This window comes from Phyllobates terribilis, unplaced genomic scaffold (genome assembly GCF_046119375.1).
Source record: "Phyllobates terribilis strain yellow unplaced genomic scaffold, ASM4611937v1 Scaffold_5__5_contigs__length_657084704, whole genome shotgun sequence".
In the NCBI taxonomy this organism is placed as follows: Eukaryota; Metazoa; Chordata; class Amphibia; order Anura; family Dendrobatidae; genus Phyllobates; species Phyllobates terribilis.
In genome coordinates this window covers 199,619,795-199,636,091 of record NW_027362765.1, presented here as the reverse complement: position 1 = coordinate 199,636,091, position 16,297 = coordinate 199,619,795, and the positions used below count along the sequence as shown (strand labels likewise).

The 16,297-nt window shown below is 41.9% G+C and overlaps 1 protein-coding gene across 4 annotated transcripts in view; it reads right to left on the bottom strand.

Moving 5' to 3' along the window:
* MTCL2 (microtubule crosslinking factor 2) overlaps positions 1 to 16,297 on the bottom strand; it is a 94,330-nt gene that overhangs the window by 28,015 nt on the left and 50,018 nt on the right. For all 4 annotated transcript variants that reach the window (XM_073683678.1, XM_073683679.1, XM_073683681.1 and 1 more), the window contains 4 exons: positions 9,377 to 9,502; positions 8,631 to 8,861; positions 5,727 to 5,816; positions 5,287 to 5,439 (listed from right to left, as the gene is read on the bottom strand). In XM_073683678.1, coding sequence (XP_073539779.1) covers positions 5,287 to 5,439; positions 5,727 to 5,816; positions 8,631 to 8,861; positions 9,377 to 9,502 — 600 coding nt within the window. The remainder of the gene's footprint in view (positions 1 to 5,286; positions 5,440 to 5,726; positions 5,817 to 8,630; positions 8,862 to 9,376; positions 9,503 to 16,297) is intronic.

The window sequence follows — 16,297 nt, the reverse complement described above, 5'->3', positions numbered from 1 at the left end:
CAGGGCTCTTATATAGGCAACTGGACTCAGCGCTCTCCCTCTTTCCCTGGGGGGGGGAGGCTCCTCCCCCTTGGTCCAATTGGTGAAGCAGGAACACCTGCGATCACCTGCGGGATTATTTGATTATTTATATTACTTTTTTTTTTGTGTGTGCAGAGGATGTCCCTAAAAGGACCGGAAGTGACCCTGTTTCGGCGTCCCACGTCACTTTCCGTCCGTTTTCAGGTTACTGCGTTCCAGGGTGGAACGCACACCGGAAGGGACGTCATCAGCGGTAAGCGTCACTTCCAGGATCCAGCGCGCGTCTCTCCACTATGGAGACCGCCGGAGGCCGCCTTGAGAGGGGGGAGGAGCTGGGCTGGAGAGCTCGAGGAGGCCTCCAGCCCGACACCCACCGGGCCTTACCCGCAGGCGCGGACTCGGTGGGGAAGGAGGTCCCGAGTCCCGGAGGAGATGGGAGCAGCATAAGGGGAGGAGGAGGAAAACTGCCCGGTCCCAGCTGCCTGGCTTAAAGGTATGCTGGGTGTCTGCCGCCGAAACAGAGCACCATGGATGACCTCTTCATCCCAATAGGGACAGGAAAAAACACTGGAGGGAGGGGCTATTTGACCTCTTTGTGTTTCCTGTCCCTATTAGGGTGGGGTGACATCCTCCTTTGGTGCTGTCGTGGGGGGTTATTGGAGAAAAACATTATACTCACCTTCTGATGGCCCCCGGTCTTTTCTCCTCAGTGTCCGGTCTCTTGCACGGCTCGCGGTGGTGTGAAAGGACCTTTCATGACGTCATTTGGTAATGTGACAGGTCACACGACCGCCAACGTCAGTGGTCGCGTGACCTGTCACATGACTAAATGACGTCATGGAAGGTCCTTTTTAGACCATCGCGAGCCGTCGGGGAGCCAGGACGCATCATACAGGAGACCGGGGGACATCGGAAGGTGAGTATATGTTTATTTATTTATTTATTTTTTAACAGGTACCATGGTACCCAGGTCTGAATGAGAGTCTCCTCTTCCCAGACCCAGGTACCATCCGCGCATTGAATCGCTTAATATCCGCATGTGCACATGTAGTCATGCGGATATTAAGCGATTCAATGCAAGTCAATGGCAGCAATTATGCTGCGTGTCCGCAAAATTAATGGACATGCTGCATATTTTTCAGCAATGATAATCCGCAGCGGAAATTTCAACAGCATGTGCACAGCACATGCGGATTATCATTGGGGACCATGGGACACGTATTACCAAGCGTTTTTGCTGTGGAAATTCTGTGGCAAAAATGCTTGGAAAACGCATAGTGGACACGCAGCCTAATTAAAAAAAAAAAAGTGGGCACGCTATGAACAATGTAAAGAAAATAAGAATGCAATGATTTGGAATTCTCTTCTAGTCATGTTTTATTCGCAACAGAACAAGGAACACAGATCAGAAGGTGAAAGTCAGACATTATTCCATTTCATTTGAAAAACTTAACTCATTTAGAAATTGATGGCAGCAACACACATCAAAAATGTTAGGACAGAGCAGTGTCCACCACTGTGTAACATCCCCTCTTCTTACAATAGTCTGCAAACGTCTGGCAGTGAGGTGACCAAGTGGTGGAGTTTTTGAAAGGACGGTTGTCCCATTCTTGTCTGATGCAGAATTGTCACTGCTCCACACTCCTGGGTCTTTGCAAGATGTTTCGTTTCATAATGCACCAAATGTTTTCTATTGGTGAAAGGTCTGGACTGCAGAGGGCCGGTTCATTACATGAACTATTCTTCTGCGGAACATTGCTGTTGTGATGGATGCAGTATGTGGTTTAGCATGGTCTTGCTGAAGCATGTAAGGCCTTCCCTGAAATAGCTGTTATCTGGATAGGAGGATATGTTGTTCTAAATCTCTATATAATGCTCAGCATTGATAGAGAAAGCTGCCCTTGCCATAAGCACTAATACACCCCCAAACCAGAGATGCAGGCTTTTGAACTGCACTGATAAGCTAGATGGTCCCGCTAGTCTTGAGTCAGCTGTTTCCATAAAGAATTTCAGATTTTGATTCATCTGATCACAGAACAGTTTTCCACTTTGTATCAGTCCCTTTTAGATGAGCTTTGGTCGACAGAAGATGGCAGCATTTCTGGATTATGTTTATTATATAGGTTCTTGTTAGCATTGTAGAGCTTACTTGCATTTGTGAATTACAAGGTGAACTGTGTTCACAGACAATGATTTATGGAACTATTTCTGAGCCCATGCAGTGATTAGTACGACTGAGTAATGTCTGTTTTCAATACATTGCCACCAGAGGGCCTGTAGCGGACAAGTATCCAATATGGACAGTCAGCCTTCTCCTTTGTGCACATGGATTTCTCCAAAATCTCTGAATCTTTAGATATTATGTACTGTAGATGGTGGGATATTCAAAGTGCAATTTTACACTGAGGAACATTTTTCTGAATTTTTTTCACTATTTTTATAGACGTAGTTGATCACAGATTGGCGAACCTCTGACCATATTTGCTTTGGAGAGACTCTGCCTCTCTAACATTCCCTTTTTAAACATAATCATGTGACTTAGTGGAAAATTGACCCTCCAGCAGTTTTTCATTAGTACCACTTACTTTTATAGTCTTTTGTTAACTCAATTCCAACTATTTTGAGATGTGTTGCCGTCATCAATTGCTAAATGACATTTTTTTTTAATGAAACAGAAAAATATGTCAGACATTCATCTTCTGCTATGAATAAAGTATAGCTAATCAGATATTGCCAAGTCATTGAATTCTTGTCTTCTTTATATTTTACACAAGATCACAACTTTTGTGGAACTGGGTTTGTAGAGCAGCTTGTTTAAAAACGCCTGATGCTCCTAAGGCTCTGAAGTGATACAAAGCCTCTGTCTTGTGAACAGAGGCCTTAGTATCTTTTTGCTCTTTAACAGTCGGTTATATTTCGGTATATCTAACTGCAACTGTAGACTATGCTTTTATTTATAGTGGGTCATTGAGGAAAAAAAAAAAAATAATATAATATAATATACACACACACACACACACACGTACATTGTGATTAATCAATACAAATATGACTAACAGGAGGCTCAGCCATGTTATGAACAGAACTTTACATTTTATTGCTTATTGATTATAGTAATACATGGTGATTGCTAGGCAAATATTATACACTTGTTATGGGCACCATACCACTTATTTCAATGCGATACATTATATGTAACTGTATCGAAGAAAAACAAACAACTATAGAATAAATAGGGTACTGCTGAAAGTTTACATAGCTATGGTGGGCAACTGAGTTCAGTCACCCCCATAAAATCCATCATGCACAGAGTCTATCCCACTTCATGAATAGCTATCGTTTTCCTAATTACTTCTCTTGAAAGGCCGTGATCACATTTCCGGCCTCTCCTACTTCTGGAATGACTATCACATTTCCAAACTCTTTCACACATCCATGACAGAGCTTTTGTCCGTGACGAACACTCACTGGGGTGAGCGCACTACACATACCAGAATAGTCCAGTACATAGGTCAACTAACAAAGTAATGGCCTTCTACTCACTCATTCAGTGGATCGGGCAGTTACTACATAGCTGGCATGTAAGCATCACAGCCAGCAGCCATACATGTATTATTAATATAGGGAGCTGCTGCTCACAAGCGGTTCTCCTTGTAAAACCTTCACATAGGTATACATTGCTGGACATCAGCAATACATAAGGGTACTTTTGCTAAGACCACCTTAGATTTTAAGAAATCTAAGTTTTTTAAATGAAAATTAAAAAGCATGCCAGGGTGAGAAAATGTAAGTGTTAAATATCCAAGTTTAGGTGTTGTGACTGTACAAGTGGCGGAGAGTTTATATCATTGTCAGCATATCAATATATTAGAGAAGGCACGTTACTTGCAAATGCATTAGGTGAACAACAAGCTATCCATAAAAGCCACGTGTAGGGGCTTTTAGACGTTGATAGCGGTGGTCCAAGATAAGAAAGAAAATAGTATTTTTACTTCTAAAAAAAACAGCACCTCTTGTCCAGAGGTTGGGTCTGGTATTGCAGCTCATTCTCATTTAAAGGGAATCTGTCAATAGGTTTTTGCCACCTACTCTGAGTGCAGAATAATGTAGAGACAGACTGATTCCAGCAATCACTTACTGGGCTGCTTGCTGTAGTTTTTATAAAGTCACTGCTTTATCAGAAGGAAATTATCACTAAAGGAGTAGTAAATCCGCTGTCAGATAGTCCAACCATACCCCCACCACTGATTGGCAGCTTCTGCCTATGCACAGTGTACACAGAAAGCTGCCAATCAGTGGTGTGGGCGGGGTTATACAGAGCTCAGCATTCAGAGAACTGCCAGATCTGCAGCAGAGAAAAGTAATAAAAAATAATACAACACAGGCCAGTAAGTGACATCACTGGAATAATGCAAAAGACCTTGTGACATATTACCTTTAAGTGAATGTAGCTGAAATGCAACAACAGACAAACGGCAATAAGAAAACTGACCCTTCTTTCTATTCTGTGACAACAATTTCAAGATTGGGGTTATGGCTGATGGCCTGTGATATCTGCAAAAGAATCAGGACAATCACACTATAAAAAAAGAAAAAAAATATCTATGTGTAGCGGCCCACACCTAAAACGTCCGATTCACCAAGGACCATAGCTCTGACATGTACAGTATTAATGTATATATTTGCTCTAGCTAAGGAGACAGGCAGTTGCATCTTAAGCGGAAGCAGTAGATAAGTAAGCCACCAAGCCTTCCCTACAGTGGCTGTCAGATGAAAACATCTGATTATAGGATATAACTTAGTTTTGCTTTCAGTTTTTTAGAGGAAGCAGCTATTTTAGAATGAGAAGCTGTGGTCTGAAGAACTGCAAATCAGTGATTTTAGGATAGCTGGCAGAGGAACAATGCATCGGTAATGCAGTCAGGAAGCTGTGGTAAAAGGTAACACCAAAAGGGACACGAAGGTGGCGATGGCAGGAGATTTAGCACAGACAGGAAGGACAGGTGTGTTGTGAAAGCCAAAGGAACAGGTTAAGACAATGACAAGGAAATGCTCCTCAACATCCCACAGTGAGGAGAGGAAGGTGGATGAGAAGGAAAGCGGCAACATGTATGAGCAAGCTGTGCACACATACATTGCCCATTGCTGATCATAAGAAGTGCACCGGGGTAAGCGGACCATAAATCCTTTATATATACAGCTTAAAAAACACAGGCAAACTTAGAAATACAAACTATCCACACACCAGCGTTATCAGAAACCAACCTTGTGTTCAGTTCTCTCCATCTCCCAGGCTGCTTTTGCTCTAGCAAATTGCTGCTGAAGCTCATTCATTCCTCTTCTCTCTTCCTGCAATTCATTGCACAGGTCTTTCAGGATCTTCTTTACATCAGAAAGGGTTTTCATGGACTCCATGGTCTACAAAAGCAAAATAAGGTCCACTGGTCAGATAAGGAGCCCGTGCAAACTGGCAAGCTTGCACCTTTATGGTGGACCAAGATCATCCATGGTCCTTCTAGTTGTGGTTCCACAGTTTCTCACTCGTACATAAAGATGGTGATTAAAAATGTCATCATAATAACACTAATTGCAACCTTTTCCCAGCATTGTTCCAAATTTATAGAGGTTAATAGCATTAAGGAAATTATGCACAATGCCTGGGAGGTCAAGTGCACATTAAAAAGAAAAAATGTCTTCATATTTACCATATTCTGCGGCCATGTTTCTCCATCACAGGATGGGAGATTTAATTCTTCCTCCTCAATCAGCATGTACAGTTCTTTTACACTATTTACCTAAAAGGTGAAAATAATAGAAAAAAAAAATGAAAATGAGTCTCAATCTACACTGGCACGTATTAAATAGGGTAATAATGCCAGGGCAATGAGCTCTGTCTCGCACCTTTACCACCCCATGCGAAAATGCCACAACATGGTTGATACGATGTGGAGGTGACAGGATGTTGTCTTATAGGACACAGCAGTTTTCATTATAAAGCATTTTCCAGAATCCGTACCAGTTTCAGACTGACCCATTTGAATTAGGTGGTCACAAATTCTATTCGGCTGTGCAGCATATTTCCTGACTTTTAACCACATTACAGCAGTAAATGAGTCTGACCACCAAGACAAGCCCCAAAGGACATGTGGGCAAAGGCTTCCAGACTCTAAATGGCAATTCCGTCACTTAGATTTGATGTGAACAGAGCTGTGACGCACGTTAGGTATATACACATTATTAGAAATCACTTCTTGGAGTACACACTAATGCACCCATAGACTTTAATAAAAAGTATGCCATACAGCCTGTACACCATAACCGTAGTGAAGTGATAAATCAACTACACTTTTCAATACAATGGAACTTCTCACACAAAAAAAGTTTTTTTTTTTTTTAAGTAAGTTATCAAAAAGTTCCATGCATCTGTGCCATTACAACTGTACACACAAGAGTATGCCCTATAGTGAGCAATAAAGGTTCATACCATTCTTATTTTAAAACACAAAATTTGCACTTTATTTAAAAAAAAACTCTCCTGACTGGTGTGGTTTATTATATACTTTTATTCATTTTGAAATCACAACGCTGGAGCAACTTTTGTCAGAACTCTGAATTGTGCCATTCCTCTATTAGTGTAGTCACACCATTCCAAGAGGTCTGATTAAACGTGCCCCTAATAATGGGGTGCGTCCCTGGGCTGCAAGAATATCCAATCAAAAGACTCGTAATCACACGCCCTTTTAACAAGGGGAATGTTCAGGCCCATTTGCGAATCTATGTTTACACTTCCAGGAGGAATAACCGAGGAGCAGCACATCACATCGCAAAGTTCTAAAGAAAAGATAGTCTGGTATAGTTTCTTCAGAAATTAGGAAAGGAATTTACTAAAACAGGCATCTCAGGATAGCGAATGGACTCAGGGAAGCGCTATTCAAATTAATGAAATGTATTTTAAATGAAGAAATATAATTTTAAAAGCGATATCTCATTAAATTTACCATCTAATACATATTACCCGACAATAGGGACTAATGGTAATTTTAAGTACTTCCGCACATACAAACATCACACAGAAAAGGGATGTTAACCCTGGAACCCGCTGAACAAACCCCCTATTAAGAATTCATTGCATCTCAGCAAAGTTGACCTGACAATCACTTAAGTAAGTCTCTTCACCGTGGCAGATCTTCAGTAACACTGACCCTTTAACCCAGTCACCATATCATTTGTCTGCATGACTGTTTAAAACGGCATCTGCTGCCTTCCTGTAATTCTGAGCATCGGATAATCAGATTGGTCCTGCACCGTCAATGTAATCCACATTAGTCTAAAATATTCCTGGCTCTCCTGCCTGGTGGTGAAGCTCGGCTAGAATATAGGTTTAGTCACACGCAGAGATTCATCCATAACAGCTGCTATCACAGCCAGGAAACAACGCCCGAGGCAGCAGTGCCATCCTGAGCAGCAGCTCCCCACCGAGCGCTGGAAAAGCCTCATGCGCCCAATGAAGTCTGGTTTATATATAGATCGCAGTGACTGGGCAGAAGAAAGACAGAGTTTTGTGATCAGTCATGTGACAAGTATCCTCCCCCACCCCCACTACGTTCAACAATACATGAAACAGCTTGGGTATTCGATTACCACATCTTAATTAATAAGCATAAACCCGTTGGCACCTTTAATTTGCACCTAACATTTTGTGAGACTTTGTTTCTCTAACCCCTACCCTCGGCTTTGTCAGTACAGTACACAAGATTATCCGCTGCACACGCATCAACTGGTATCAGGGTGGCATGTTGTGATTACCCCGCTACTTAGCATGACAATACCCATTAGCTTTATAATTCTTGGAAGACTCATAAGAAAGCCAATTAACTGGCTGAGGCTGAAGAACAATTAGAGACACCGACTTCTGTAATGAAAGATCAGTGCTGGTGATGGGGCAGCTCCGCTCAGATCAGATTTAAAAGAAATTCTATAGACATACATATAATACATTTAAAACAAATCTGATCTGAATGGAGCTGACCCATCAGATATATATAGTTATTAGTTGAAGGTCCTTGGGCCTCTGACAGGTTACAGCTAATGTATGATGCATGAGCTTTCCTATTGTACATGCTAAACATAGTGCATCAAGCCTTAGCTTTGGTTCACATAAGATTTTCATAAGTTTTTTGTGCAGACATCGCTAACATTTTTCTTAATGTGGCTTGAAAGAGTGATATGAATGCACCTTAAAACAACTACCGGTAGCAGCATATGGATTAGTCCCACTGAATGAGGCCAATCCTCTTTTCGACCAGTGTCAGTTTTAACTGCAGAACCATTGGGGATTCCAGACAAATGCAGTTTTTTTTTTTTCCCCCCCAGAGTATTTGTGCTGTGTGAACCTACCTTTAAGAGTTGCATTTAAGTTGATAATGCACCAAAAATTTGTCCCCAGGCACGTAATTTACAACAGAAATGCAATAATTTTGTACACTTTGCATAAGAAAATTCTTCCTATACAAATGTGTGATTTTCTCAACTGCATGTGCAGGGTTTCTGAAAGAGTAACGAAAGTGTCAGTGGACTACATATATTTCCAGAGGACAATTTATACTAACCTCCAGAAAATCTTCTCCATCATTCTGGAGGATCTTGCCTTTCCGCCAGCGCTGAAGGAACCACTTGAGCTTCATGAAGGTCAGGTAGAAGCTCTGCTTAAACTGCTGCATCTCTTGCACCAGAACATTCTTCTCCTGGCTCCAGAACTTCTGCTCCAACCTTCTCTGGAGGCCCAAACTCTGAAGCTCAAATTCCCGTCTCAAAAGCAACTTCTGGTGATCCTCCTTCAGCTGCACAAAGGATTTGCAAAAAGGAGAGAAAATTACTATGTGTATAGGCAAGGTCAATTCAGGAATGTTTAAGAAAAAACCTGTTCAAGACATAGAAAAACTACATATCCTCATTAGAAGATGGAAATATAGTACGATATCATGGCTGTCTGAATGGCCACAAAACGGTAATAAAGTAACATGTGAATTAGTCTGCACGGACACTAGTTATCTGACTGGTAGGCCCTGGCAGAGGAAGGACTCTTAACTTGGGGCAAATTCGTAAAAACTTAGGAGTTGGGAGACACGGAGTATATACAAGATCACAAGTCTTTCAGCAGAGTTCACTCACTAATAGCTAATGTCAATGATTTTTATAATATATCTTATATAAAAAATAAGTCACAGAAATTTGCCATTAATGTGTTAACTCTCTACTGAAAGAATTGTGATCTTCGCTAAATGACCCATGTATGCAAAGGGCAATTTTATATTTTAACTTGATGAAATGATGACTGAGCTCAGTAGACATTGACCTGTGCAATCTTCTGGTTGAAGACATCCTCATCTTCTTTCCGTAATTGCCTTTCCTGTGACAGCTGTTCCTGCAGCCCCTGTATGGTCTCGTTGGCATCAGATAGTACCAGTTGCAGGTCTTTAATCTACAGGAGGAGAGTCAAATATTAATGTTTTGCAATTTGGGATTTTTACCATTAATGCTCCTTTATTATAGGTCATTAACATATTTCCTTCTGGAGATAAACACTTCACTTTTGTAGAAATTCATATAAAAAGTGTTTTTTTTTGCTTCAGAGAAGTAATTTTATAATGGTGTTGGGGTGAACAGTCAAGACACAAGATGTAAATTATGATTGGTACAGATGGCTTGAACTATAATACAGCATTAATTAAAAAGCCAATTGTCTAAGCCTACAGCTCTTAGGTTGATCCTTATAACCATAGTAACAGACTATAAAATACTGCATGGTGTGGACCTGCCATATATTAATCCATCTGCTGTCTCACTAACCTACTAAATGTTTTGTTGGCAACTAAGAAGCAGAAGGCAGATGGAAGGGAGCATGGCTGCCGGAGCAGACTACACAGGGTTTGTTTGTAGTCTGTTACCATGAATACACAAGTGCCTCTACACTACCTGTGGACCTAAAACTCGTTTCGGAATAGACCATTTATAAAGTCACTTCCTTTTATTTCAGATTTGGGGGACCTTGCCAGAAGAACCATTTTTCATGCCTTGAGAAAATAGGAGTTCAATAAGATTTTGGACCTCAATGTAAATATACTTTGTCTATAGCTAAAAAAAAATATACCAGACTCTTCCTAGAGCTGGAGCACCTAGCGGACTCTGAACTAGATATTTACAGATGGCACAAGAAAAGTTTGCCAATTATAGGTATGGGGCCTTTATTAATGTGAAACAAAAATATTTCCTTCCCTGTACATGACAGATGGCGCAGATTGGGTGCCAAGATGGATGTGACAGGTTTTTCCTAATGTAAGGGCATATACCGTACTTATGTAGTGCATACATAGCAAGAATACAGGGTTGCTTTGTGTAATAGAATTGTGGGTACTAAATTGTAAGTATCCCGGGCACTGGAAGGCAGACGTAATATTACTTATTGGAGCAGATATTCCCTGTATTTAGTTACAGTAATATTTGTCAAGTCGTGTGTAATCCAGAAGAGGCTTAAAGAAACGCACTAGGCTTTAAATTGCAATATACACTGCTCAAAAAAATAAAGGGAACACTTAAAGCAACAGGATATCAGAATATAACTCCAAGTAAATCAAACTTCTGTGAAATCAAACTGTCCACTTAGGAAGCAACACTGATTGACAATCAATTTCACATGCTGTTGTGCAAATGGAATAGACAATAGATGGAAATTATTGGCAATTATCAAGACACCCTCAATAAAGGAGTGGTTCTGCAGGTGGGGACCACAGACCACATCTCAGTACCAATGCTTTCTGGCTGATGTTTTGGTCACTTTTGAATGTTGGTTGTGCTTTCACACTCGTGGTAGCATGAGATGGACTATACAAGCCACAGAAGTTGCTCAGGTAGTGCAGCTCATCCAGGATGGCACATCAATGTGAGCTGTGGCAAGAAGGTTTGCTGTGTCTGTCAGCGTAGTGTCCAGAGGCTGGAGGCGCTACCAGGAGATAGGCCAGTACACCAGGAGACGTGGATGGGGCCATAGGAGGGCAACAACCCAGCAGCAGGACCGCTACCTCCGCCTTTGTGCAAGGAGGAACAGGAGGAGCACTGCCAGAGCCCTGCAAAATGACCTCCAGCAGGCCACAAATGTGCATGTGTCTGCACAAACGGTTAGAAACCGACTCCATGAGGTTGGTATGAGGGCCCGACGTCCACAGATGGGGGTTGTGCTCACAGCCCAACACCGTGCAGGACGCTTGGCATTTGCCACAGAACACCAGGATTGGCAAAGTCGCCACTGGCGCCCTGTGCTCTTCACAGATGAAAGCAGGTTCACACTGAGCACATGTGACAGACGTGACAGAGTCTGGAGACGCCGTGGAGAGCGATCTGCTGCCCGCAACATACTTCAGCATGACCGGTTTGGCAGTGGGTCAGTAATGGTGTGGGGTGGCATTTCTTTGGAGGGCCGCACAGCCCTCCATGTGCTCGCCAGAGGTAGCCTGACTACCATTAGATACAAAGATGAGATCCTCAGATCCCTTGTGAGACCATATGTTGGTGCGGTTGGTCCTGGGTTCCTCCTAATGCAGGACAATGCCAGACCTCATGTGGCTGGAGTGTGTCAGCAATTCCTGAAAGATGAAGGCATTGAAGCCATGGACTGGCCCGCCCGTTCCCCAGACCTGAATCCGATTGAGCACATCTGGGACATCATGTCTCGCTCCATCCACCAACGTCACGTTGCACCACAGACTGTCCAGGAGTTGGCGGATGCTTTAGTCCAGGTCTGGGAGGAGATCCCACAGGAGACCATCCGCAACCTCATCAGGAGCATGCCCAGGCATGGTAGGGAGGTCATACAGGCACGTGGAGGCCACACACAATACTGAGCCTCATTTTGACTTGTTTTAAGGACATTACATCAAAAGTTGGATCAGTCTGTAGTGTGTTTTTCCACTTTCATTTTGGGGGTGACTCCAAATCCAGGACTCCATTGGTTAATAAATTTGATTTCCATTGATTATTTGTGTGATTTTGTTGTTAGCACATTCAACTCTGTACAGAACAAAGTATTCAATGAGAATATTTCATTCATTCAGATCTAGGATGTGTTATTTGAGTGTTCCCTTTATTTTTTTTAGCAGTGTATATATACACATTACTGTAATTTTGCATCAAAAATTGCAGCTTAAAAGTTATCATTTTGGCCACAAGCCTTCTGATCTTTTCAACATTAATATTTTATAACCATGAAAGTTGTTTAAAAAAAAGATGGTTAGGAAATACTATCCAACACTATTATGCCAAATGGAATAATTTAGAGACAGAAATAGTTAAAAGCAGCGGTTTCGCAGAGTAGTGCATTTTTTTTCTCCATAGGAACAGGGTTGCTTGGCAACCAGGGAAGAGTTGCTAGGCAGCGCATGATACAGCTTATACCCATAGGTTTGTACTATTAGTTACAGACAGCGCTGTTGCTGTGAAGATAAGGATGTGAATGTTGTGAAGGATGAACACTTATTTACATCAGCAGGCAGCGAACTCTGCCAAAGAATCACCGTGAGGTCATCATGAGAGACAGAGGAAAGAGTCATAGGAGTAATACATTGTGTAACACTGCACATCCTCAGATCCTAAAGCCCCCGGCATAGAAGAGAAAACCTGCCGGCATGAGTCACACATTTGGGAATATCTGTGTATGTTCTCAGAAGTGAAAATATGACAAAGCAGTGAAGGTGGGGGCAGGGATGGTTTATAGACTTCCTGTTACCAATTCATTCCCCCTTATCACTTTATCTGATATAGTAAAGTTGTATCAAATAACATGGCAAACGTTTTTGGAAGGGCATATGCCCCAAGTGCCGATAAAACACTGGCCAAGGCAAACAATATTTTTGCCTCAGTTGAAGATTGGATTTGCTAGGACTACTACTACTAGCTATGCTGTCAAGTAGCTCAAGGATAACTTATGTAAGCTGTATGGATGCGGTCAGAGAATTTATAACATTTATAGCCATTAAAGGGTTATTCCTGACTTTATAGATGGATATGGTCATTTACTGCTTATTAAAATTTACAGCAGATTTTTACATATTAACACCTTTTTTCTTTTTACATGTTGATGCTTAAGAGACCGACCACCGCTGCCATTTAGCTTGTGAGCACTGGCCTACAGCTGGCTGGGATTAGGCGGTAAAAGCACATTCCAGTCATCCTCTGCAGCTTAAAGGCAGTGCTTACAAGCTCATTTTAAAAAAAACTTGCGAGATCTGAGCACGGTCTGCTGTCTAGCGGGCAACCAGCAGTAAAAAGTGTTAATATTTCAAGAGCCGCTGAAAACTTTAATAAGCAGTATATTGCAAAATTTACATAACAGCAAATGATATAATATGTAAATATTAGTACATCACGCCTATATGTATGGACAAAGACCTGCGCCATTCACTAGTATACATTCTAGTGGAGAACAGCTAGAAATATTGCAACATTTTTGCACAACTTCGAGTCATGAAAAAAATGTTACAACTCTTGGCATTTCAAGGAAGTCCTGTCCAACACCACCATCTTTTGGCAAAGTTTGGTCAGGGTGGCTGCCTAGTATACATTCCTGGTGATGGCACATGGCAATTGAAAGATGAACCAAATTCATTAAAGAGGAGCAAGCGTCTTAAAGGGGTTGCTCCCTTTCAATTAAAATTGCTAGCCTGGCTACAGTTTGTTATAAAAGAAAGCGAGCTGTACTCGCCTTCCCCAGGTCCACCGACGAGTCTCCTCCTCTGTTTTAAGGGCTTAACGTTGGCTACGGTGCTGATGTCACGTTGTCACAGCCAATCAGTGATCTCAGTGGTTCTGAAGGGGGTGTGCTGTCTACACTGGCAGAGCTCACTGATTGCCTGCTGCATTGACAGGCTGCAGTGCTGACGTCATCCCATGTCAGGCACTGGGAGCAGCGTCAGACTCGCAATTGGAGGAAGAGTACAGCGCGGTTTGCGGTTTTATAACAAGTTGCAGCTGGAATTAAAAAAAAAACAAAAAAAAAAAAAAACACACAACTGAAAGGGAACAAATCTCTTTAATAGATTTGGCGCATCTTGCTACAGCCCTTCTTTCATTAAGATTGACATTCAAAAAGCTAGCCTTAAGGAATCAGGGTCCGAGCGGTTTACCGATCTGCACCAGTATTGCTATGCATTTCATGCCCAACCACAATATTTGATTGATTTATTTAATATTATATATATATATATATATATATACACATACATACACACACACACACACATATACATACATACATACATACATACACAGTACAGACCAAAAGTTTGGGCACACCTTCTCATTTATACATTTTTCTGCATTTTCATGACTATGAAAATTGTACATTCACACTAAAGGCATCAAAACTATGAATTAACACATGTGGAATTATATACTTAACAAAAAGTGTGAAACAACTGAAAATATGTCTTATATTCTAGGTTCTTCAAAGTAGCCACCTTTTGCTTTGATGACTGCTTTGCACACTCTTGGCATTCTCTTGATGAGCTTCAAGAGGTAGTCACCGGAAATGGTTTTCACTTCACAGGTGTGCCTTGTCAGGTTTAATAAGTGGGATTTCTTGCCTTATAAATGGGGTTGGGACCATCAGTTGTGTTGTGCAGAAGTCTGGTGGATACACAGCTGATAGTCCTACTGAATAGACTGTTAGAATTTGTATTATGGCAAGAAAAAAGCAGCCAAGTAAAGAAAAACGAGTGGCCATCATTACTTTAAGAAATGAAGGTCAGTCAGTCCGAAAAATTGGGCAAACTTTGAAAGTGTCCCCAAGTGCAGTTGCAAAAACCATCAAGCGCTACAAAGAAACTGGCTCACATGAGGACCGCCCCAGGAAAGGAAGACCAAGAGTCACCTCTGCTTCTGAGGATAAGTTTATCCGAGTCACCAGCCTCAGAAATCGCAGGTTAACAGCAGCTCAGATTAGAGACCAGGTCAATGTCACACAGAGTTCTAGCAGCAGACATCTCTTCAACAACTGTTAAGAGGAGACTTTGTGCAGCAGGCCTTCATGGTAAAATAGCTGCTAGGAAACCACTGCTAAGGACAGGCAACAAGCAGAAGAGACTTGTTTGGGCTAAACACAAGGAATGGACATTAGACCAGTAGAAATCTGTGCTTTGGTCTGATGAGTCCAAATTTGAGATCTTTGGTTCCAACCACCGTGTCTTTGTGCGACGCAGAAAAGGTGAACGGATGGACTCTACATGCCTGGTTCCCACCGTGAAGCATGGAGGAGGAGGTGTGATGGTGTGGGGGTGCTTTGCTGGTGACACTGTTGGGGATTTATTCAAAATTGAAGGCATACTGAACTAGCATGGCTACCACAGCATCTCGCAGCGGCATGCTATTCCATCCGGTTTGCGTTTACTTGGACCATCATTTATTTTTCAACAGGACAATGACCCCAAACACACCTCCAGGCTGTGTAAGGGCTATTTGACCAAGAAGGAGAGTGATGGGGTGCTACGCCAGACCTGAACCCAATCGAGATGGTTTGAGGCGAGCTGGACCCCAGAGTGAAGGCAAAAGGGCCAACAAGTGCTAAGCATCTCTGGGAACTCCTTCAAGATTGTTGGAAGACCATTTCTGGTGACTACCTCTTGAAGCTCATCAAGAGAATGCCAAGAGTGTGCAAAGCAGTCATCAAAGCAAAAGGTGGCTACTTTGAAGAACCTAGAATATAAGACATATTTTCAGTTGTTTCACACTTTTTTGTTAAGTATATAATTCCACATGTGTTAATTCATAGTTTTGATGCCTTCAGTGTGAATGTACAATTTTCATAGTCATGAAAATACAGAAAAATCTTTAAATGAGAAGGTGTGGCCAAACTTTTGGTCTGTACTGTATATATATATATTTTTTGCTGTGGTTTGCCTATACAAGTTTTAGCTTGCCTGATCTCATTCACACAGATCCTGCAGTGCGCTCTGTCCCTGTACACAGGTGTCTATACACCTTTCAGCTTGCCAGAATCCAAACCGATCTTGTCCGTGTCTGTATTGTGGTGCATTGTATTTTTAACAAAGTATGTATATGTGCAAATAGCCAAGAATAGTTGTCTGTTTGGGAATAGAATGCATGCAGGTTTGGGGGGTAGCCACACTATATTAGCAGTGCACGTTGGCAAAACTCCCAGGGTATATATCACACATATCCATAGATCCTTATTCAGTCACCAAAGGCCAACAGATTGTCCTTTTGGTCT